The following is a 25,139-nucleotide window of genomic DNA, read 5'->3' as shown; positions in this document are numbered from 1 at the left end:
TTTTTTTTTGATAGCATTCTTATTTATTTATTTTTTTTTATAAATTAATTTTTATTGGTGTTCAATTTACCCACATACAGAATAACACCCAGTGCTCATCCCGTCAAGTGTACCCCTCAGTGCCCGTCACCCATTCACCCCCACCCCCCCGCCCTCCTCCCCCTCCACCACCCCTAGTTCATTTCCCAGAGTTAGAAGTCTTTATGTTCTGTCTCCCTTTCTGATATTTCTCACACATTTCTTCTCCCTTCCCTTATATTCCCTTTCACTATTATTCATATTCCCCAAATGAATGAGAACATACACTGTCCTTCTCCGGTTACTGTGGCCAAGTTCAAAAAGGGTGTTGCCTGAGTTCTCCTCTGGGATTTTGATGGAATCTTGTCTCACATTTAGATCTTTCATCTATTTTGAGTTTATCTTTGTGTATGGTGCAAGAGAGTGGTCCAGTTTCATTCTTCTGCATGTGGATGTCCAATTTTCCCAGCACCATTTATTGAAGAGAGTGTCTTTCTTCCAGTGGATCGTCTTTCCTCCTTTATCGTATATTAGTTGACCATAAAGTTCAGGGTCCACTTCTGGGTTCTCTGTTCTGTTCCATTGATCTATATGTCTGTTTTTGTGCCAGTACCACACTGTCTTGATGAACACAGCTTTGTAGTACAACCTGAAATCTGGCATTGTGATGCCCCCAGATATGGTTTTCTTTTTTAAAATTCCCCTGGCTGTTTGGGGTCTTTTCTGATTCCACACAAATCTTAAAATAATTTGTTCTAAGTCTCTGAAGAAAGTCCATGGTATTTTGATAGGGATTGCATTATACGTGTAAATTGCCCTGGGTAACATTGACATTTTCACAATATTAATTCTGCCAATCCATGAGCATGGAATATTTTTCCATCTCTTTGTGTCTTCCTCAATTTCTTTCAGAAGTGTTCTATAGTTTTTAGGGTATATTTTGAGAACCATTTGAATGGTAAATGGTTCTCCAACCTTTTATTTTCAGGTTGTAGGTGTCCTTCTGTCTAAAATGAGTCTCTTGTAGACAGCAAATAGATGGGTCCTGCTTTTTTATCCAGTCTGAAACCCTGCGCCTTTTGACGGGGTCATTAAGCCCATTCACGTTCAGAGTTACTATTGACAGATATGAGTTTAGTGTCATCATGATATCTATTTAGTCCTTGTTTTTGTGGATTGTTCCACTGAACTTCTTCTTAAAGGGGAATTTTAAGAGTCCCCCTTAAAATTTCTTGCAGAGCTGGTTTGGAGGTCACATATTCTTTCAGTTCCTGCCTGTCTTGGAAGCTCTTTATCTCTCCTTCCATTCTGAATGAGAGCCTTGCTGGATAAAGTATTCTTGGTTGCATGTTCTTCTCATTTAGGACCCTGAATATATCCTGCCAGCCCTTTCTGGCCTGCCACGTCTCTGTGGAGAGGTCTGCTGTTACCCTAATATTCCTCCCCATGAAAGTCAGGGACTTCTTGTCTCTTGCTGCTTTAAGGATCTTCTCTTTATCTTTGGAATTTGCAAGCTTCACTATTAGATGTGGAGGTGTTGAACGGTTTTTATTGATTTTAGGGGGGGATCTCTCTATTTCCTGGATCTGAATGCCTGTTTCCCTTCCCAGATTGGGAAAGTTTTCAGCTAGGATTTGTTCAAATACATATTCTGGCCCTCTGTCCCTTTCGGCGCCCTCGGGAACCCCAATTAAACGTAGGTTTTTCTTCCTTAGAGTGCCATTTATTTCCCTTAATCTGTCTTCATGGTCCCTTAATTGATTGTCTCTTTTTTCCTCAGTTTCCCTCTTTGCCATTAACTTGTCTTCTATGTCACTCACTCGTTCTTCCACCTCGTTAACCCTCGTCGTTAGGACTTCTAGTTTGGATTGCATCTCATTCAATTGATTTTTAATTTCTGCCTGATTGGATCTAAATTCTGCAGTCATGAAGTCTCGTGAGGCCTTAATGCTTTTTTCTAGAGCCACCAGTAGCTGTAGAATAGTGCTTCTGAATTGGCTTTCTGACATTGAAGTGTAATCCAGATTTTGTAACTCTGTGGGAGAGAGGGCTGTTTCTGATTCTTTCTTTTGAGGTGAGGTTTTCCTTCTAGTCATTTTGCTCAGTGCAGAGTGGCCAAAAACAAGTTGTATTGGAACACGGGGGAGTATCACTGGTCCGTCCAGCTGGTCTTCTGGGGGAGGGGCCTGCTGTGCTGATTCTCAGGTGTTAGCACTTGGGGGAGCTGCTCTGCCCCTGCCTGCTGCAGGGCTCAGCAGGGGTTGTTTACCCGGTGGGGCCCCAGTAGGAACAGTCGCAGTTGCTATGGCAACTCTGGAAGCCTGGATTCAGCCTCCGCAGGAACTACGGGGCTCGGGGCTCTCGGTTCTCCGTCCGCAGGGCCTGGAGGCTCCGGGGCGGGGCCGCTGATCTGCTCAGCTCGGGGCAGGAGCGTCCTCGCTGTCCTGGGCCCTCCCGGCCTCTGCCTGTCCCGGGGGAGGCCGGATCCTGGGCTGTGTCCCGGCGCCCTGTGCTCCGGGGCCTGCGCTGGTGGATTCGCGCTCCCGCCCCGCAGGCCCCTCCGCGGAGCCGCCGCCCGAGCCCCTCCGAGCTGCTCCGGGTCCCGCCGTGCGCGCTGCAGCCCTTAGGGAGCTCGGCGCACTCTCTGGGGCGCAGGTGTCTGTTAGTGTCCCCGGGAGCCCGAGGGCATCCCCGCCCTCCTGGGTCCTGCTCCAACTCCCTGCGAGCCCCTTTGCGCCCGCCCGGGAAGGTTGGTGCAGCTCCTGCTCCTCCGGGACGGGGCTCTCCTGTCCTGGGGACACTCGCCCCGGCCTCAGCCCGGCTCCTCGCGGGGCCCCTCCCCCTCCGAGGCCTTTTGTTCCTTTATTTCTCTTTCCCCGTCTTCCTACCTTGATAGAAGCGCGGACTCTTCTCACTGTAGCGTTCCAGCTGGTCTCTCTTTACATCTCAGGCCGAATTCGTAGATTTTCAGGATGGTTTGAAGGTTATCTAGGTAATTTGGTGGGGACAGGTGATTTGGGGACCCTGCTCTTCCGCCATCTTGCCCCTCCCTCGAGACCTTGTGTTTTCCAAATGACTTCTCAAAACCTCCACCTAAAGGTCAATTTGGCTCCTTGAAGCGAATAAATTCAAAAGAGAACACAGTATATTAATCTCAAAGAAGTTGCTCCTCCAGTTGTTTCCTATTTCTGTAAAAGCTGACTCTGTTCAAATACACTCACAAGGTGGAAACCCTGGAGTCTCCCTAATTCTTTCTCTTCCCTGAAGTTATTCCTGTCCCCAGTTTTACTACTAATACTTAGTCTTTCTTATTCTCACTTTCTAGCTTCTATTTCTCTGATCCGTTCTCAAGGGTGGCCCTCAATGCTCTTATTGTTCTCCATTTATCTTCCCAGATCTATTATCCTTAACTTTCTTTTCTAGTTTTGGGTTTCAGGAGGCTCACCTCGGTGCACTCCAGTATGTGAATTCCTCTGCCACGTAGCTTCTGGTTGAATTCAGTTAGTGGTAGATGAGACCAAATATATTTGGCTGTTCCCTTCCTGGCTTGGGACCTAGTTTTAGGCAACTGCTTGGAACTTCCATTACTACATCTCTTGCCTACGTTTCTCCTTCCGCAGTTCCTATTCTCACTAGTCTCTGAGAACGTTACTGTTTTCCTTTATATCTTAGCCCAGTGGGTTAGTAATGACCTGTACTGTTGTTAGTCTGGGAACCTCATCTTTTCTTATAGTTCCCTTCATACTGTCCAGGTATTTGCTAAGTATTTTTTCAATCAAAATGTCCCTGTTTGAAACCTTTTAGGTGACTCTGGTATCTGCATGGAAACTGAGTGATTAAATCTGATTTATATGAAGTGTCTAAAGTAATCCAACTCATTGCAATAGAAGATGGAGCAGTAGATGCCAGAAGCTGGACGGATAGGTCAGTGGGAGCTGCTGTTCAAGAAGTATAACCTTTCAATTACGGAAGATATACAAGTTCTAGAGATCTGTTGTACCAACACTGACTGTATAGTTAAAATTTTGTGGGGGCGCCTGGGTGGCTCAGTCATTTAGGTGTCTGTCTTTGGCTTGTGTCATGATCCCAGCATCCTGAGATCAAGCCCCAAGTCGGGATCCCTGCTTCTCCCTCTCCCTCTGCTGCTCTCCCTGCCTGTGCTCTCTCTTTATGTCATGTGTTGTTTTTTAACCACTACAAAAAAAAAGAAAAAGAAAAAAAAAGAAATTCCAAGGGTACCTGCCATGCCTATAGCAAATAGCAATGTTAAGTTGCTATTTGTCATTTCTGACACTCCAAAAAGAGAATCCTAGGATTTTTGAAGCAAAACTATGGCCTATTTTCACAGTATCTCTTCTCCATAGAAACAACAGTCCCTGGCTTGTTACTGAGTTCTGAGTGAGACTGACCATGGGCACCAAGTGACTATGCTACTTGTGGTGGTCTATGTTGTGGTAACAACCAAAATACGACTGAACATTAGCAGCAACATTCTACAGTTAAATGGGTATATATGAGAACAGTTCAGAGCAGGACCAGAAAATCCAGCAAATGGTCTCTGTGGGTAGCTTAGACTCCCAGGGAACCTACCAATGTTTGGATATAAATCTGTGAATCCTCCCCTTCAGACTCATAAGGGCCTTCCCAACTGAAAATAGGGAAAACATTGTCATATATCCCAATTTATGTATGAGTACACATGATATTCTTAAGCAGCAAGAAGTAGCCATTGTTACAGCCCCACTCAAGGCTGTCTCTGAAGCGCAGTGGTGGAGCAAAATCTTCCCAATGGGTAGAATATCAAGCACAGATCCAGATCACTCCATTTTTGTGGGGAAAATGGTGACCTTCTTTACAGACCTATAGATTCATAGGCAAAGACTAATGGATTGACTGAGTTGTCAAGGACTTGGGACCAGTTAGAGGGAAGATTAAAGGTAAGAAAGTTTCAGGTAGAAGTATGTGAATAAACCTCTTGGTGTTTGCATGGATTATGAAGATACTCCCATTCTGTGGAAATTCCCTCCAGAGGTCATGTTCTACAGACAACTATCTCAATAGTAAGGTGGTTTGGGAATGCTCCAGTGGTTCAGCCGGTTAAGCATCTGCCTTCAGCTCAGCTCATGTTCAGGGTCTGGGATGGAGCCCCCTGAGGGCTCAGTCAGTAGAGCATGAGACTTGTGTGTTCAAGCCTTCCTGAGCAGGGAGCCTGCTTCTCCCCCTCCCTCTGCTCTGTCCCTCCCCATGCTTGTGCTCTCTCTCTCTCTCGGTCTCTCTGTCCCTCAAATAAATAAAATCTTTTTTAAAAATGATAAGATGGTTAGGATGATCAGCCCTGTGAATGTTGGTGTCTTTTTCCAGACTCTCTGAATTTGATATTAAGGCCCATGCACCAAGGAATAATGGAGACTGTGGTGGAATATGATGCACAGCATGGACTTCACCTCACCAAGGCTCATTTGGATACTCCAGCTGTTACATGCCCAGATTGTTAGTAGCAGAGATCTTGCCCACCCTCTTCCCAATATGGTAAACTCTCAAGGGTTCTAGCTAGCCACAAAGAAGAAAAATTGCATTGGTCACCTTCCATCGTCGGCGATGCACGATTTTTCCTTCAGAAAAGCCGTTATCATTTCCAAATGACAGGCAGTTTACCTACGGAAAACCAAGCGGCATCAAGGCGGCCTACGAGCAGGTTCAGAAGGGGCCCCTGAAACTAAAAGGCGTCGCAGAGCTCGGTGTGACCAAGGGGAAGAAGAAAAAGAAGGACAAAGACAAGGCGAAACTCCTGGAACTGATGGGAACGAGCAAAAAGAATGAGGAGGAGAAGCAGCATGGGCTGGACAAGCGAACCCTGTCCCAGGCGGCCTTTGAGAAGATGCAGGAGAAGCAGCAAATGGAAAGAATCCTGAAGAAAGCATCCAAAACCCACAAGCAGAGAGTGGAGGACTTCAGCAGACACCTGGACACCCTTACGGAGCACTATGACATCCCCAAAGTCAGCTGGACGAAGTAGCCTCCCCACCCAGGGTATGCAGTGGCATGGAGGGGAATTGGAAGGCAACGTCAAGGTTCTGTTTGGTGCCTTTGGTATTTTCTAGAAACATTATTTTACACACACCCTTGCGTTTTCTGCTGAGACAGATGCTTTCCAAAGCAGTATGCCCTCTTGCTGGAACTTGATTAAACTAAGACTGTTCTTTTACTCCATTTCAGTTTGTTGGTAGCATAGAAGGTAAACTTTTTTAGTTTGGACTGGAAATTTTTTACAGGTTTATTTAGAGATTAAGGTTATTTCTGTGTCACATACAGAAAAGTGTCTTTACGCCCAAGTTGCATCTCATCCCGGCAGTCATCCAGGAGCTGTCTTTACCTGGATGAAACGGACTCCAGAGGATAAGGAGCTAATGCCAGCCCAGTCTGAGCTTACAGACCCCACGGGGCCTGCGGGGCCTGCGTGAGCTGTCCTCCCAAGCACCCTTTAGCTTGGGGCTTATTCTCTTCCTTCCAGAGCCTAGGGAATCCACTTAAACCTTCATGGCCTTCAGAATGCCTCCTCAGCCACCTGGTGTGTGAGACAATGCAGCCTGGGAAGCAGAACAACCGCCAAATGCAAGGATGTAGTGCGTACCTTGTCCCTGTCTGAGCAGCCTCTCCCCCTAGGGTCCCCATTCCAGACATGTCTAGAGGGTATCCCCCTGGCAGACTTCGTTAATCAAGCACAGCATCCCTTTGTAATGGACCCCGACACAGACACAGCCTGCCTCACTACCCTCAACCCTAGGCTCTAAGCAATCCCCACGTTTATTCAGAGTTGGCACAGAACATGTAGCCTGCTTGGTGTTTCTGGCCTAAGGACACCTCAGGGGTGACGGGACCTGGGCAGAGCCCCAGCACCGAGAGTACAGTCAAAGGGGATGACAGAGGTCCTGGTGCTGGACAGCCCTGATCTCTGAGGACCTGTGTTATACCCACGTGATGAGGATCAAACCATATATACTACTGGGAGGAAGACTGTTGACCTAGGTAGTGGCAGAGTAGTAAAGTCAAAAGAGAAAAACCACGTGTTGTGTTTGGGGCTGTCACGTATGAACAGAATAAAGCAAAAAATAATTATTAAAAAAAATTTCCAAATGACAGATTTTCCCCCTCCCGTTCTCTGTATTATTTCTGCCAGATAACCAACTATGCACATGAACCCTAAATGAATATCTTGGTGTTGATGTCAACATCGTGTATAACCAATTAAGGAAATTCAACAAAGCCTAATATTCATGGAGTTTACTGAGTTTTACCAAATTCTTCCTTAACTAATGAGAGTTTTTCAGGGTTTTAGCTGGGAGACAATATCGTATATATTTTAGAGGCTGTCTTAAAGGATGCAGTGTATGGGTCAAAGCATAACCTCATATATATGCCTTCTGTATTTTCGTCTGAAAACATGGGTTCAGATCTCAAGGGGTTGAAAGGGAGAATGAGTCCCCTAACTAGTATGCCTCACTATTACCCCAGACAGGTTTGTTTTTCATTATTACCACTTGGAGTCAGGCACTTTGGAGGTTGCATTTATCATGGAAGGAAGGATTCCACCCAGGAATATAGCCAGGATATCAGATTCTTATTAGATTATTAACTGTGAATTACTTTGAGCTTGATTAGTTTGAGATCCTCTGCTTCAGAATTGGTTCAAAGAAGGCGTTACTCTCTTGGCTGTGATCATGAATTCAAAATACCAAAGATAATTAGGCTACTGACATTTATTTGGAGTGGATGAAGTTTTGGATCATCCTATCAGGTAAAGAACCCTAACCAGAGGAGATGCTCCCTGAGGCTTAAGGGAAACAGGGAAGGTTTATGAACAAAATAAGTAAAAGTATTAGCTGCAGCCTCCTGAATAGCTCCAAGGCCTGAAATGTAAGAGCTGTGTGTCTGTGCTCCAGCTAATGGGAATTGGTTTCTGCTCTTTAGGGATGAGTGTTTCCTCATCTGAGCGGTTTTTTGAATGACTGTTAAGGAATGTCCATTCTCACTGTATATGTATGTATGTGCTATTTTTTATCTGTTTATTATCCAAATAGGGATCCCTGGGTGGCGCAGCGGTTTGGCGCCTGCCTTTGGCCCAGGGCGCAATCCTGGAGAACCAGGATTGAATCCCACGTCAGGCTCCTGGTGCATGGAGCCTGCTTCTCCCTCTGCCTGTGTCTCTGCCTCTCTCTCTCTCTTTCTCTCTCTCTGTGACTATCATAAATACATAAAAAAATTTAAAAAAATTAAAAATATATATATATGCTGCAGTTAGACCAACTAATGCAGTGGTATCACCCAGGAATTTTTGCCTGCTGCCTTTGGATGTTATTTAGGCAAAGGAAGAAATCAGCAGGTAATCAGCAGGAGAGGAGAAAGCAGGTGAACAGTGGCTATTGAGAAGAAACAAATCTCTATGTTGTGGGTGGCCAGTCTCAGAAACCAAATGGGTGCCTGAATTGGGTGGCTACCCCATCTCTCTTGGATCTTAAGCCACTTGCTATATTCCAATAGGAATAAACTGCATGAAGCAAACATAAAGAGCTCTTCTCAGGACATAATCAAATTGTAAAAGTCAAAACACATCAACATTTAACCACCTTTAAAAATACTAGCATTTGAGAAATACATCTTTAGCCTTCACAAAAAGATTTAAGAATTTATTTGCATTTTCACGAATGTACATATTCAAAAGAAACACATATTCCTATATTCCTATATACCACATATCATGCATTTATTTTTAAATTGGAAGTAATTTTCAATATGCCATGTTGAAATAAACATGAATTTCAAAAATTTCAATAAGCCAACAGCTGTAATTTATCACCTCAATTATACATCAACTATTGAAATTAAAACTTTAATTAGAATATGTCATTAAGTGTATAAGGGATAAAGAAAGTGCAGTCTTTATTTGTTAAATTAATGCAAAGCTGATTCAAATATGAATTTTAATTAGTGTTTTGTGTCATAAGTATTTACTAAAACATACTCTTAGCCAAGCAGGTCTGCTAATATCTTACATCCTTGACATAATATTTAATTGATACATTTAAATTTGTAAGATATACAGACTGAAAAATAATATGATGGTCTTACATTCCAGGTAAATATTTGTTTTTGCTAGGGAACTAAATCTTTGATTATAAAGACTGATTACAGACTATGAGCATCAGTGATTTTACAATATAATAAATTGACATTTAACGTTAATGTTATTACTTGTACTGTTAATTAAACATCTCATAAAAGTACTAATTTTTTTCCATATTTCTTAATAATTTCCTCTATAGATGACCTATTCACCTTTAACATACTGCTGACATTCTCTGTCCCTGAGGAAAAATAGTGACTCAATTACTCTCTTTTGTTTGAGGGCAGTCCCCATACCCTTGTTTCAAAAATAGGTACACCTGAGTACTTATTGATAATAGGCAGGAACAAAGGCCGTGATTATCTATGTATGAAATAGGAATTTGCAGACCTTCCCTAGTATGATGCACTGTTGCAGTACTTATCAATTTAGGCTCTGACCCCAGCAAATTTGGGCAAGCAGAAGGCCTTATTTTTATGAAAAAGAAACTTTGTGAGTTCCTCAGGATTCAGCATGTGGTCAGTCAGCATACTCTTAAGGTTAGGCATAATGAAAAATAATGATATTTTGACTAAAAGGATAATAAAATTATTAGTGTCCTTGTGCCAGGAAAATGAGAGGAAAGGGTAAAGGAAAAGACAAAGGAATACTGGGACATGTTCACTAGTTAATGATCATGTTGAATTTTAGGCTTTACCTCTAGGCTAGAGTAGAAGAATGGGAATTTTGAAAATGAGATGGAGATACTGTGTTTTCATTAAGGTCACGGTGATTAGAATGAACGGAATTGCCCATTAAGGCCTCTTCCCAGCTTAGAAAGATCTACTCCCTCTTTTTCTTCTTTCCTGCTTTATTAAATTTTCGACAAGAAAACAAACAACATTTTGTGACCAAGAATATAGCAGTTGCCACACAGGCCAGCAGAAACCCAATCACATCCAAGGAGTGGTACTGGAACCAGGTGAGGTCATGGGAGGCCGGCCGCAGGTGCTTGGCTCCTTTGTGGCGCATGACAAACTCGATCCAGAAGACTGCTCGGTCCAGGGGCTTTACAGGTTGATCATGGTGAATCCTCGATAATCTTGTAGCATTCTCTTTATAACTGGCAGGCAAAAATATAGAAATTAGAGAGTTTCTGTTTTCATTACAGGTAACATGTGATACATGTTATAGGTTATGTAAGCCAAAGGCCATAGATACACTGAGAAAAAAAATTCATTCTTGCGGAGACATAAACTTTGTTGGTTGCATAGCATCTTAAGAGTCAGGAAGGGAATATGTAGATGAAATATATTCTTAACAGAATGTGATGAAATGCAAACATAAAAAAATGGAATAAGTTTATCGCAAATGTATGTCCTAATTTCTCCAAGGAGGAATTTTGAGATTGCGTAAAGTATAGTTTCCAGCGTTGTTCCAAAACCAAGACTGGGAGTAACCCAATATTGTGGGGAAACTCCCATAAGTAGGTTCACAAGCATGGTCTCTAATATCTGGCTATATATAATCATGATTATAGACAATCTGATAATCAACATTAATAAACAATTTCTGCAGTGTCTAAGACCCTGGCACTGTGATAATTCCTCCAGTGCACACAGTTGTGTCTCTATGATGCAAAGGACAGTGTCTATATTGACAATATCATGGTTGGTAAAGATACTGGGATAATTTTGGAAATGGCAAGGACATGGACTTTGAGTTTTTTAGGTAAATAAAAATATCTTACTAGAATTAACCGCCCCTAATCATGTGGCATGACAGTAGCAATAGTTATATGGAGTTGACAACTCTATTCTCTCAAAAAAAAAAATGGATAGAAGTATGTATTTGAAAGGCAAGTAATATCATCACCAACCATTTCTTGATTGATGAGGCAGAATTAGTATATTTCCTTTGGGTTTTGTGTTAGAGATAAAAGTTTCCACCAGATGACGTGAAGATGGTAGAAGATAAATGACTTGGGAAGAGATGTCCTAGTGTGATTTACATATTGTTGGGATTGGAGAAGGAGAAATGTGGTTATTATTCACCAGTGAACACGATATGCTAGATGCAGTAGGAGAGGATAATTCACTCATGTTCATTTTTGTGTGTGGTGAGAAAGAATATCCTTCAATCGGATTGAAATGTTAGTAAGGCTATATATATATATATATATATATATATATATATATATATATATATATACAGCTTTTCACTTGAGATTTTTTTTTATTTTTTTAATTTATTATTTATTGGTGTTCAATTTGCCAACATATAGAATAACACCCAGTGCTCATCCCATCAAGTGCCCCCCTCAGTGCCCATCACCCAGTCAACCCCACCCCCGCCCACCTCCCTTTCTACCACCCCTTATTCGTTTCCCAGAGTTAGGAGTCTCTCATGTTCTGTCTTCCTTTCTGACATTTCCCACTCACATTTTCTCCTTTCCTTCACTTGAGATTATATATACATATTTCATCAAAGAAGATTTGATTATATATATAATCATAGTAATAACCAATATTTATATTTATTACCTACTCAGTATCTCTCCTCCCTGTGTATATGCATATATTGATCAATGGTATTGTAAGTGTTAATGATGGTTACTTTTGAATGATAGAGTGAATTATCACTTCCAATTTGGTACTTAGTTAATGGTTATAATATTTAAATAAGCATATGTATGTGTATTTATACAAACAAGCATATTGTTCAAAATATGTGTGAGAACTCACATCATCATTTAATGATTCATTCTGAAAAAATATTAATAAAATATTTGAAGTATTAGTCTTTTACCCCATTTTCAGCAAATCACTTCAATGTTTAGAAAATGAAAAAAATAAAGTGGTTTTTATATTGGTCATGTTATGGTTGTTATTTGAAAGTAAATCAGTTACAAGGCACGAAACGCTGAATATTTCCAGGTGTGATGGGTAGCCTAACCCACGGTAGGCCTTTAAAGCCGTAGTACTTACGAAGGTTCATTAATGACTGTTCTCAGGGCATGGAGCAGATCTGCACTGGTCATTGTGTTGATGTTCACCTCCACAGCTGCTCCTTTGGCCTTCATGTGAGCGATGTTGTCAGGCTGATCAGCAAACATAGGCACTCCCACCATAGGAACCCCGTGATAAATAGCTTCATAGATCCCATTGGTTCCACCATGAGTGATAAAAGCTTTTGTTTTGGGATGACCTAGTTTGGAATTGGGTGAGAAGTGGATGAGGATTTCATTGTCATGGGTTAACAGAATTGGAGAGAGAGAGGGAAAAGACTACAGGGGTAACTCAATGAAGAAAGCAGCAGTTTTCTACAAAAGCCAAGAGCACCTGGGCTATGGCTATCTCAGAAAACTATGATCCCAGGAAGGGAGGCAGTAGTTCCCTCTGCATTGTCTGCAAAGACTCTACTGAGGAAGAAATACCTGAACTGAGACTGAAACTTGAAGAGTGATGGGAGTCTCAACTGAAGATGCTCTTTTGTGAATCGAAGAAAGCACCGACTCTCTAAAATGAACTGCCACTTCTCGAATTATTTCTGCTTTAAGACGGCAAGTAAAATGTGACATTTGATTTTCTTTTTCTAGCTTGATTTATTTATTTATTTATTTATTTATTTATTTATTTATTAAATTTTGTTTTAGATTCCAGTGTAGTTAACATACAATGTTGTATTAGTTTGGGGTGTCCAATATAGTGTGATTCAGCACCTCCATACACCACCCAGTACCCATCACAACAAGTGCACTCCCTAGTCCTCATCACCTATTTTATCCTTGCCCCGTCCAATCAATTCCTCTCTGGGGACCAGCAGTTTGTTCCCTATAGTTAAGAGTCTCTTTCTTGGTTTGTCTCGCTCTCTTTTTTATTTTTCCTTTGCTCATTTCTTCTTCTGTTGTTATTGTTCCTTAAATTCCTCATGTGAAGGAAATCTTATGGTATCTACCTTTCTCTGACTTATTTCTCTTAGCACTATACTCCCCGCTCTATCCATATCATTGCATATGGCAAGGTTTCATTCTTTTTAAAACTGAACAATAGTCCATTGTATTCACATACCACTTCTTTATCCATTCATCAATCGATGGGCACTTAAGCTGCTTTCATATCTTGGCTATTGTAAATAATGCTGCTATAAATATAGGGGTGCATGTATCTCTCTGAATTTGTTCTTTTGTATTCTTTGGGTAAACCTCCAGTAGTGTGATTACTGGATCATGGGGTAGTTCTATTTTTTACGTGTTGAGGAACCTCCATACTGTGTTCCAGAGTGGCTGCACCAGTTTGCATCCCCACCAGCAGTGCAAGAGAGTTCCTTTTTCTTCACATCTTTACCAACATTTTTCGTTTTGTGTGTTTTTGATTTTAGCCTAAAACATGACATTTTATCTATTAAATATTCATTGAATGTATTTGCTGCTAAACAGCCACTTTACTTGCCCATTATCCAACTGTACAGGTTTTCTTCCCCTCAGTCTTACCAAGAAGATCATTCTGGGGTATCCAGTCATAGAGCCGAGTATTGGTTCCCAACGTGGCTGGTTTGTTTCCTTTGTATCTCCATAAAACCTGTCAAAGACAGTGCTTTAATTTTGCAAGTAAAAACGCACAGTGAAGGCATCTTAGGGCTGTAGAATTATTTGTAAGTTCTGTAGCCCACCACTACTTTATGTGATCGTGAGAGAAGTGGACATAAGGGGTCGTTTGCAAACACGGAGATATAGGAGGACTGTTTACATTAACCCTGTCAAAAGGGGCTTGTACTAATAGTTTATTAAGTATGGTTTCATCATTTTTGCATTTCTCACTTAAAAGTTTTGAGGTGTGGCATTATAAGTGAAGAGATATTAAAAAAATAAAAACACTAATCAGAGCATGGGGTTTTTTAAATAGCATTGAAATAAACATGAAAACTGGTAATTTATTAATGTCACAAGGTCATCTTAAGTCTCATGTTTCAAACATAATGTTTTCCAAAAACATACTTAGCTTTAAGTATTTATTGTATTCTTGTTGAATGATTGTATGCTTCTTTCCTGCTTCCCTCTCGTCTTCCTTCCATCCCTCTCTTTCCTTCCTTTCTTCCATCCTTCCTTCCTTCCTTCCTTCCTTCCTTCCTTCCTCCCTTCCTTCATTCTTTCATTCCTTCCTTTCTCTCTCTCTCTCTGTCTCTCTCTCTCCCCTTCTGTAGTGTTTGAGGGAGGAAGAGCTGGAGGTTTGCTTTATTTCACTATTTAATGAAATATCTTGTTAGGATGTTGACCTTTTGTCACATACTTTTGCAGGATGAGGAGCTCTGTAAAAACTAAGTTCAGATTAAATATTATAAAGGAATTCATTTTTATTTATTTTTTATTATTATTTATGAGAAAGAGAGAGAGAGAGAGAGAGAGAGCCAGAGGGAGAAGCAGGCTCCATGCAGGGAGCCCGACATGGGACTCGATCCGTGGACTCCAGGATCACGCCCTGGGCTGAAGGTGGCGCTAAACCTCTGGGCCACCCAGGAATCTCTGGTAGTGAACTTTTTTTTTTTTTTCAAGTTTTTAGTTTATTCAACAATTCAAGACTTCATCCAGCAGTCATAATGACAAGTGCAAGCCTTAATCCCCACTGCCTATTGAACTCATCCACCCACCCACCTTTCCTCTAGTAACCATCAGTTTGTTCTCTTTCATTAAGAGTTCAGGGGGATCCCTGGGTGGCGCAGCAGTTTGGCGCCTGCCTTTGGCCCAGGGCGTGATCCTGGAGACCCGGGATCGAATCCCACGTCGGGCTCCCGGTGCATGGAGCCTGCTTCTCCCTCTGCCTGTGTCTCTGCCCCTCTCTCTATCTGTGTGACTGTCATAAAAAAAAAAAAAGAGTTCAGGGCAGCCGGGTGGCTCAGTGGTTTAGCGTCGCCTTCTGTCCAGGGCGTGATCCAGGAGATCTGAGATCAAGTCCCACGTTGGGTTCCCTGCAAGGAGCCTGTTTCTCCCTCTGCCTGTGTCTCTGCCTCTCTTTCTGTGTGTCTCTCATGAATAAATAAATACAATCTTTAAAAAGAAGAGATTGTTTCTTGCTTTCTCTGTCTCTCCCTCCTTTTCCCCATATTCATTGGTTTTGTTTCTTAAATTCCACATACAAGTGAAATCATGTGGTATTTGTCTTTCTTTGACTTATTTTGCTTAGCATTATATTCTCTAGCTCCTTCCATGTCTTTACGAAGGGCCAGATTTCATTTTTTTGTATGGCTGAAAAAAATATTCCATTGTATATGTATAACACATCTTTTTTTTTTCCAATTTTTATTTACATTTAGTTAACATACAGTGTGATGTTGGTTGCAGGAGTATAACTGAGTGATTCATCACTTAATACCATGTCTTTATCCATTCATCTGTCCATGGACACTTGGGTTGCTTCCATAATTTGGCTATTGTAAAGCTGCTATAAACACCGGGGTATGTACCCCTTTGAATTAGTCTTTTTGCATTCTTTTGGTAAATACCCGGTAGCATGATTATTGGATCATAGCATAGTTCTATTTTTAACTTTTTTGAGGAACCTCTATACTGTTTTCCAGAGTGACTGCACCAGTTTGCATTCCTGCCAGCCATGCAAAAGAGTGCCTTTTTCTCCACATCCTTGGGTGGCAAAAAGTGCAGAAATAAATAGCAAAGACCTAACAGCCCTAATTAGTAATGCTTACCATTATGGAGGTTTATATATTTTAACTAATATACAAACATAAAAAGTCCTAGGGTATTTCATAAAGAGGAATCTATAAAGAGTAGAAATCTAGAAGTATAATGACAACAAACTTCAAGTTAATTGAATATAATAAATCAGAAAATATATATTGTTTGATAATAACATTAGGATTTTTAACTGTTTTTAACTGTAGAAATTTCAAGTTAGAAAGATTAGGCTTCCACTTTTAAACCAACTAGATATTGATATAGTCTCAATGAAACCTCGAAACATAAAGTATATCCTCGAGCATAATTCCTGTCTATTCTACGTACACTATCTCTCTTTTCCTGGACCTTGGCACTAACATACTTGACACTTTGGGGGAATAGTCAGTGCAGGTCATAAGATTTCACATAGTAAAAGATTTTTGGGATCTTAACATTGTCATCTCTATTTCACTGAAAATAAATGATTATACGAACAGATGTATTTCCATAGTAATTCAGAGACTTACTCAGAAAATGATTAAATGTGCCCCAATATACTATTTAATGTTTTAAGAAATTTTTACCTGAAGGTGGTATCAGTTACACTCAGTGTTTCAGAGTTTATCTAGAAAGAGTCCTATTCATCACACTTTCTCTCCAATTGGCAGAGTGGCTATCCACCAGGCCCCAAAGTTGTACTGACCTTCTGTGGAATCTGGGCAAGAGCCGAGGCAATGAGATTGGCCTTTTCATCTGTGAGATTTTTGACCATTGACCCCAGAGAAAACACCACAACACCATCTTCACCTGAACTTTGGACAAATTCTTCCATTTCCTACAGTGATAAAATTATCTTTATTACAAATGTGCAGGATCACAGGGAAAACAGATTTCACTTATACTTCTAAAATAGACAGTCATGAGAAGTATCTGAGATGTTAGACTGGTTCTACTTTTTGCCACAAAGAACCATCTAGCATCTTTAAGAGGAAATAGGTTTCTGAAAACTATGACTTAAATATCTAATGAGTGATTACAAATAAAGGCATAAAACTGAACCATTATACAAAGTGAATAGGCAATAAGAGACATCTCTTCCCATGGCTCATTGAACTCTTATATTCAAGGCTTATTTTATGAACCAGCAGGGATATTTGCAAACTCAAAAATATTCCATGTAAGGAAACCCAAAAAAGGGTCCTAACTAGACTTTTAAAATGTGCAGGTCAGTTTACATGCATTAGATTATTAATAAATCAATCCAACTCTCTGTTAGGCCTTCAGGATATTTTTCTGATGTTTATTCTTTGCCTGATGAATTGGACTAAAAATGATTTTTTTTAGAATTGACACATATAGCAATACAGTTTATTATTTATTTATTTATTTATTTATTTATTTATTTATTTATTTTTAAAGATTTTATTTATTTATTCATGAGAGACACACACAGAGAGAGAGGCAGAGACACAGGCGGAGGGAGAAGCGGGCTCCATGCAGGGAGCCTGACATGGAACTTGATCCCGGGACTCCAGGATCACTCCCTGGGCTGAAGGCAGGCACCAAGCCACTGAGCCCCCACGGATCCCCATTGCTTTCTTTCTGTGTATGCAGTCCCTGGCACAATTTTTTCATCAGAGATAGAAGGTATGATGGTGTTCATATTGCCCAAATGTTTGTATTAATGGGTTTGAAATGGAATAATCCCCTCACTTGTAAAACATGTCTGAGTTTTTTTTGAAATTGTGTGTATGAAAAGTAAGGATGGCATGATGAATATAATAGTGTGTATATAATATAATATATTATAAATATAATATGTAATAATATAAATATAATATATCTTGTGAGCCAAGGAATATGTCCTGTCTCTTTCCATACTTTCTCTTCATATTGGTTTGCTATCTGCTATAATAATACTCAATTGAGCTTACATGTAGCTATAACTTGACTGGTAAGAAAGCATATTCAAAATCCTAAAAAAAATTTAAACTTAAATGTATATCTTACCCGAAACAGAAATCAAGAACTCTCCTGCTAATACTATTCAACTCAGTCTTCTACAGAGATTATGTTCACTCACCTACATCCTAGGCAAATGAGTCTCTACCTCCTCAATTCCTTGATAAAGGTAGTTATTGATAAAGATAGCTAAATACAATATTTTTATCATGCTTATCTATTATTCTCTATTACTTCTCATATTGTCTTCTTCCAGCATTTTTGACTGTCCACATTTATTTATTTATTTAGATTGTGGTATACAATTTTCCTTTCATTTCAGAAAAAACTGACATCATGGTCTTAAAGAATGAATTCAGTTTGGGGGCACCTGTGTGTCTCATTGGTTGAGAATTTACCTTTGGCTCAGGTGATCATGTGGCCCTGGGATTGAGTCCTGCATCGGGTTCCCTGTAGGGAGCCTGCTTCTTTCTCTGCCTGTCTCTGCCTCTCTCTGTGGGTTTCCCATGAACAAATAAATATTAAAAAAAGAATGAATTCAGTGTTTAGGTCTCTTAGTTCTAGGACTTCTTTATTTTGATGACTCCTAATCTGTTTCTGATGCTCTCTACTAAAACCTAGACCTTATATTATTCAAATGATTCCTCTAAGTATCCACCTGAATACTCTTTTGGTTCTTTAAAGTTAATAGGTCCAAAATAAATTCATCATTATTATCGCAAAAAACGTTTTTTCCATGAGTTCTTTTTTATCTTGGTAATGATCGCTTTTATCCAGTAAGTGCTACCTGAGTCCACGTCTTCTGTCAACATTTTCTTCCTACTTACAAAATTCTGGAATCTACCTGAGAGTTCTCATGAAATCATTATGACTCTACCAGTCATTAACAGTCCCAATTCGTAACTCCATCATGTGTGTTAGGAAGACTATTGCAATCTTCTGGGGGATTTTCAAGTCCCTAGCTTCCTGTTACTTCAATTCAGTACCCAAACTGTAGACACACTGATATCTTATCTTGCCCCTTGAATTGCTTTTCTTCAGCCAAAATATCAAAGTGAAGTCCAAAAAGGTAATTATCAGTCATGAGAGAACTTTATGACTTACAAAATAGACTTGGCACAGAAAACAGCATATGTCTGTTATCAAGGAAGTATGCTTTAAAGAAAACTCAGCATTATATATCATAAGATACGAAAGAAATCCTCCAATGTAATAGACCTACCTTAGGTAATGGTTTGGCAGGTTTGCAGTGCAACCCTCCTACAAACTCAAAATTAGGTAAGTATGGGCGAGGAAATTCAAAATCCCAATATGTCCGGATTAGCCAAATTTCTGCTTTCCCCATAATCTCACATAATGTAGTGGGTCTTCCTGGAGGGAAAAAAAAAAAGTCGAGTGAAGGTTATCCGTATTTATGTTTGTTGGAATACAATCTACACTAATTTACTGACAAGTTATTAAGGAAAAAGATAAATCTATGTCTCCTAGATTATTTATCACATCGAGATGTTAAAAGGAAGGGAAAATTAAAATGATAAGGAGGGAAAGAGAAAGAAAAGGAAGGAAGACAGGAAAAGAGAGGGAAAGAGGTAGAGAGAGGGAGGAAGGAAGAGAGACAGAGAAGAATAGAGGGAGAGCGGGAGGGAGGAAAGAGAAGGTAAGAAAGAGAAGGATGAGAGATGTGAAGGAAGGTGGGTCAAAGGATATTTGGGTAAGGAAAGTAATGTGCAAGTGTACTTTCACAAAAACAAATTCAATAAAAAATTTAACCACAACTCCATGTATGATAAATTTAATACTTCTTGCTTCTCTCCAGTTAAATGGCAGCTGATAGATTAGCCCCATTGTATCAACACAAATTCCCTCTCAATGGATCTTTAACTCCCAATTAGTGTTGTATCTCTACCTTCCAGTCTGTTATAGTTCACTCATAATGAACTTCCAGCCTGTCTGCTTTACTCATAATGATAAAGAATCCCAGGAGCAGCCCGGGTGGCTCAGCGGTTTAGCGTCACCTTCAACCCAGGTCCTGATCCTGGAGACCCAGGATCGAGTCCCACATCAGGCTCCCTGCATGGAGCCTGCTTCTCCCTCTGCCTGTGTCTCTGCTTCTCTCTCTCCCTCTCCCTCTCTCTCTCTCTCTCTCTCTCTCTCTCTCTTTCTGTGTCTCTCATAAATAAATAAAATATTTTAAAAATCCCATCAGCATTTGTTTATCCTCCTGAATCAAATCCCATCACTTTTCACCACAATTGATTTGCCAATATTTCATTAGTAGGAATTCTCTAAATAATTCATAACCAATACAAACCCCTTTGGAATGTGAAATACACATGTACATATCATCAACATAACACAATTATTTTGGTGTTACCTTTAAAAGATGTTTTTTGAAAGGGAGATTCTAAGTATGAATTTTAGAAGATCTGTAGAGAGGAGGAATGATTATTTGCAAGTGACCAAATCAACCGTATTTAGAAACAAACAAACAAACAAAAAACATGTTTTCCACCTAACCAAATAAAAATTCTTATGAGAATTTCCTTTCCTAAAGATTATAACCAAAATTGGTGATCATATATAACACAGACAGGAGAGCCTCTTTTTAGTCATTACTTTGTAATGTTTGAATTTATGTCTGATGTTATATGGTCAAATGCCTTAATTTGATAATGAAGAAGAATTTCTGAAGGACACTCAACTTGAAATCATCAGAGTTTGGATAAACACATCACTTCACAGATTCCACGTCAAAATACTTATGTACATTAGAGGTCTTGTACCGCATGTGATGTCCTGTCTTGATTATTGCCTCCTTAGGGAAATTATTGCATATAATTTATAGGCCACATTTTGAGAAGTACCTAACTTAAATATTTGCTAAAATTCTATATTTGAAGCAGTGGTGCACAGTTACAAATATAGAATCAAACAAAAGTAAAGAGAATAAAATTAAGCATGCAAATATTGGCATATAATTTCATAACACATTTTAAATGATATATTGAGGAATTACAAAACAAAAATATAGAATTAAAATTTACCAATCAAACTTCTTCCTATAATTATATGATTCACACACACTGAGTTAGGAACACAGTGCAGAATTACATAAATGAGCTATTAAATTGGAGTTACTATGTAAATACTGCTAATGTTTGAATAGAGTGTTATAAACCTACATGATGAGTCTACTAAGGTGGCTTTTAATTTCAAAGAGCCTGAATTTATAGCAAAATGCCTTACTATAAGCAAGATAGATAGGAGGGAATTTCAGTGGACAGTTACCAGTCTCTCAGAGGTAAGTCATATTAGCTGGGTTGATATCTAGAGACAGCTTTTCTAGGCTAAGATTATTAATTTCTCTTTGAAGACATGTGAAGAAAAAGATATCTGAATCACTGTTTAAAAAAGTAATACTTTACTTATTTAGAGCAGTTTCTGGATCACAGTAAAAATGAGACAATGAGAATAAATAAATAAATAAGAATAAATATTTATTTATTCATAGGGACTCAAGGAGAGAGGCAGAGACACAGGCAGAGGGAGAAGCAGGCTCCGCGCGGGGAGTCTGATGCGGGCCTGAATCCCAGGATCCCGAGATCATGACCTGAGACAAAGGCAGAGGCTCAACCACTGGGCTACCCAGGTGCCCCAAGGCGGAACTTTTTCATAGGTCCTCACCTTCACACATGCATAGACTCTCTGTTAGTAATATCCGCAAACATAGTAGTACTTCAGGTGTAAGAAATGAACTTACACTGGCACATTCTAATCATAAAGTCTGTAGTTTAGATTATAGTTCACTCTTGATATTGTTCGTTCTGTGAGTCTAGACACAGGTAGGATGATATCTATCTGACTATCCATCATTCTGGTAACAGAGTATTTATGCTTGCCCTAAAAGTCCTCTGTGTTCTGCCTTTTTATCCCTCTTCCTCCCCACCCCAAACCCCGCCCCCACTCCTAGAAAACACTGATGGTGTATTGTCTCCTTAGTTTTGCCTTTCCCACAATGTCATATAGTTGGACTTCTACAGTATTTATCCTTTAAGGAGGCATTCTTTGACCTAGTAATATGCATTTTAGGATTCTCAATGTCTTTTTCTGGTGTGATAGCTCATTTCTTTTTAGTATTGAATAACATTTAATTATCTAGATCTACCATTTATCCATTCACCTACTGGAGAACAGCTTGATTGCTTCCATGTTTGGGCAAATATGAATAAAGCTGCTATAAATATCCATGCCTCATTTTTGTACAGACAAAAGTTTTCAGCTTATTTGGGTACATGCTAAGGAGTATGATAGTATGGTAAGAGTATGCTCACTTTTGTAAGAAACCATCAAAATGTCTTCCAAAGTGGCTATAGCATTTTGCATTCCCACTAGCAATAAATGAGAATTCCTGTTCCACAACTGGCCAGCTTTTGGTATTTGTCACTATTCTGCATTTTGGCCACTCTAACAGATGTGTAGTGCTGTATCATTATTTTAACTTGCATTCACCTCATGACACATGATATGGAGCATCTTTTTACATATTTGTTTGCCAACTGTGTATCTTCTTTGTTGAGGTTTCTGCTTCGCTTCCTTTTTAATTGTGTTGTATGTCTCCTTATGGCTTTCTAAGAGTTTAATATATACATAAATATTTTGAGAGGGATCAGAGAGAGAGGGAGAAAGGGGATCTTAAGGAAGCTCAATCTCCATGCCCAGTGTGGAGCCAGACTCAGGGCTCAAGCTCACAACCCTGAGATCATGACCTGAGTTGTAATCAAGAGTTGGATGCTTAACCAACTGAGCCACGCAAGGGCTCCTATAAAATATTTTAGATAACATTCATTATCAGGTATGTTCTCCCAATCAGTGTCTTATTGTTTCATTCTCTTGAAATTGTCTTTTACAGAGCAGAAGTTTTTAATTTTAATGAAGTCTGACATATTCATTATTTCTATTTTGTGCCTTTGGTGTTGTGTACAAATACTCATTGCCATGTCCAAGATCATCTAGGTTTTTTTCTAGGTTATCTTCCAGGAGTTTTATAGTTTTGCATTTCACATTTAGATCTATGATTTATTTTTAGTTAAATTTTGTGATGGGAGTAAGTCCTGTACTTATGTTCTTTTTTTGCATGTGGATGTCCAATTGCCTCCAGCATCATTTCTTAAAAGACTATCCATTGTACTACATTTGTTTCCTTGTCAAATATCACTGGACTACCTTGGTTGGGTCTATCTCTGGTCTCTGTATTATTTCCTTTTCTGGTCTTATTCCTTTAGTTAGGAACTTTCAGTATTGTGTTGAAAAGGTGTGGAGAGAGATATATTTTTATGTCTGTGTAAATTAGTTGAACATCCCCAAGTCAACTGATGGGCTTAAAACGTATTTGCAAGACATATTATAGAAAAAAAGACTTAAATTCCCTAGAATATTCGTTGTAGGTCAGTCAGATAAATAGACTCAAAGAAAATAGACATGGAGCAGTGGTGACTAAAATGCCCTGTTAACAGTTAAAGTATAATCTTTGTTGAAGTATAAATTTTTTAGGAAGCTCTGAGATTATCTGGTAGGGGAAAATGTTTATAGTTTATACCTCATTTATACTATTACTCTTATACAACAAATGACATATACAAGAATGTTCATAGCAGCATTACATAAAACACTTTACACAGCCAGATGTCCATCCATAGAATGGCATAGTGTAGTAAACAATAAAACAGTATATAGAGAGCTTTAAAAAAAAGAGAGAGAAAATACATGATTCCATCACCAAAGAATATTGAGCATAAATAGCAAATCTGTTTGTATTTGTACACTATTCAAAAGACTAAACAATAAAATTTTGAAAGAATCACATATAGATGGCAGATGTAAAATTTTCAAAATGTTCACCAGAGTCAGGTTTATAGTTTCCACTAGAAGAGGGTGTTTCTAAGATAGATAACAATCTATTTCCTAACTTACTTATAGAGTACACAGAAGTTTATTTTATTATTTCTTTCAATGGTACACTTACATTTTATATATTCTTTTGTTGGTATGATATTTTCTAAGATCTGAAAGTAGATGTGTAATATTTTGAAGTAGATACAAAATATTTTTATGTCTGTGAAAATTAGTTGAAAATTTCCATGTCAGTTGATGGGTTTAAAATATATTCGTACACATATTATAGAAAAAAAAATTCCCTAAAATGTTCTTACAGGTACTAAGATAAACAGACTTAAGGAAAATGGAATAATTTTTATCCACTTCAGAAAAGGTCTCAGGATAAAGGCTAAATGATTCAACAATTTTAGAGAACATTGTGGCAATGATATAAGTGCAATAAATTTAGGACAACTTTTTTTGTAATACCAGAGTTGGAACAACCCAAGTAGTTATCATGACTAGTCTAGTTCAATGATTTATACATCCATTAAAATTAATGCTATTAAGTGAATGTAAAGAAGAATGTAAATTTTAAAATATTCTGCAGAAAGATGTCAAATCTAGATTCGGTGAAAAGAAAGGCAAAAATGAATATTTAGTCATTCCTCCTAATGATAAAGAAGAAAGAAAAGATGTATTTAATAAATATGTTTAATGAATGTCTTCACGTAAAGACAAGAATATTCATAGTGCTTATGTAGAGAAATACGAAGCCAATTATTATTCATTATATATAATTTTGTTCTGTTTAAATTTTTCAGCCATTTTATTAGTTATTTTTGTTATGAGATTGACAAGGAAGTTATGGTCATGGTATATTCAGAATTTCCTAATAAAGAAGATAAGAGAATACAGGACTGAAAATCAACAAAAGTACATACAACAAACAAACAAACAAACAAGCCTACTAAAGATGACAGAGTTAAAAATTTGCCATAGATCCTACGGATTACATTTATTCCATAATATTTATGCACAGAGAATCCTATAACTTTCCCCTCTTAATGCATAATATGACAAATGGACTAACAATTTATCGATAACACTGGAAAAGTTTCTTGTATTATCAGAATATATTTATTTTTCCATGTCTTGCATTTATTTATGAGAATGAAGTCAAAATCCTGTCTTCTTTACTTTAAATCCATAGAACCCAACACACTGTCTGCACCCAGGTTGTGCTTCCTGGTTCTCAAATTATTTGTGGTGAAATCAGCACAGTATAAATTTAAATCATGTATAAGCTATGGAGTTTTAAAGTGGATTCCTTTGAATATATTGTTTGTGAAACAAGGTATCTATTGGAAAGTCAGTGTTCCAGACTGACTTGTGTTCCTCTAACATTCATGTTGAAATCTGATTATATTTTGAGTTAGATATCTTAAAGAAGTAATTATATTAGAATGAGGTCCAAGAGTGGGGCTTACTCCAGTATCATTGGTCTCTTTATAA

At 38.9% G+C, this 25,139-nt stretch overlaps 2 protein-coding genes across 4 annotated transcripts in view; one reads left to right on the top strand and one right to left on the bottom strand.

Moving 5' to 3' along the window:
* The first annotated feature begins 4,445 nt into the window (after positions 1-4,445).
* On the top strand, positions 4,446-6,034 carry LOC129503296 (protein FAM32A-like). Its single transcript, XM_055315258.1, has 2 exons — positions 4,446-4,525; positions 5,665-6,034. The coding sequence occupies exons 1-2, from the start codon at positions 4,446-4,448 to the stop codon at positions 6,032-6,034; spliced, it is 450 nt and encodes a 149-aa protein (XP_055171233.1).
* A 2,653-nt stretch (positions 6,035-8,687) lies between these two features.
* Positions 8,688-25,139, bottom strand: part of LOC129503300 (UDP-glucuronosyltransferase 2A1) — a 48,962-nt gene continuing 32,510 nt past the window's right edge. For all 3 annotated transcript variants that reach the window (XM_055315269.1, XM_055315267.1, XM_055315268.1), the window contains 5 exons: positions 18,973-19,121; positions 16,492-16,623; positions 13,611-13,698; positions 12,106-12,325; positions 8,688-10,241 (listed from right to left, as the gene is read on the bottom strand). In XM_055315269.1, coding sequence (XP_055171244.1) covers positions 9,962-10,241; positions 12,106-12,325; positions 13,611-13,698; positions 16,492-16,623; positions 18,973-19,121 — 869 coding nt within the window. In that variant the 3' untranslated portion in view covers positions 8,688-9,961. The remainder of the gene's footprint in view (positions 10,242-12,105; positions 12,326-13,610; positions 13,699-16,491; positions 16,624-18,972; positions 19,122-25,139) is intronic.

Source organism: Nyctereutes procyonoides, unplaced genomic scaffold (assembly GCF_905146905.1).
Source record: "Nyctereutes procyonoides isolate TBG_1078 unplaced genomic scaffold, NYPRO_anot_genome, whole genome shotgun sequence".
NCBI classification, from domain to species: Eukaryota; Metazoa; Chordata; class Mammalia; order Carnivora; family Canidae; genus Nyctereutes; species Nyctereutes procyonoides.
The sequence above is the reverse complement of the archived record's forward strand: the minus strand, read 5'-3'. Positions and strand labels throughout refer to the sequence as shown.

Bases quoted from the DNA above. Each gene is read 5' to 3' on its own strand.
- LOC129503296 (XM_055315258.1), top strand. From the start codon at position 4,446: ATGCTACTTGTGGTGGTCTATGTTGTGGTAACAACCAAAATACGACTG. The intron at 4,526-5,664 runs GTATATATGAGA...TCCAAATGACAG, and splicing joins AACATTCTACAGTTAAATGG to GCAGTTTACCTACGGAAAAC.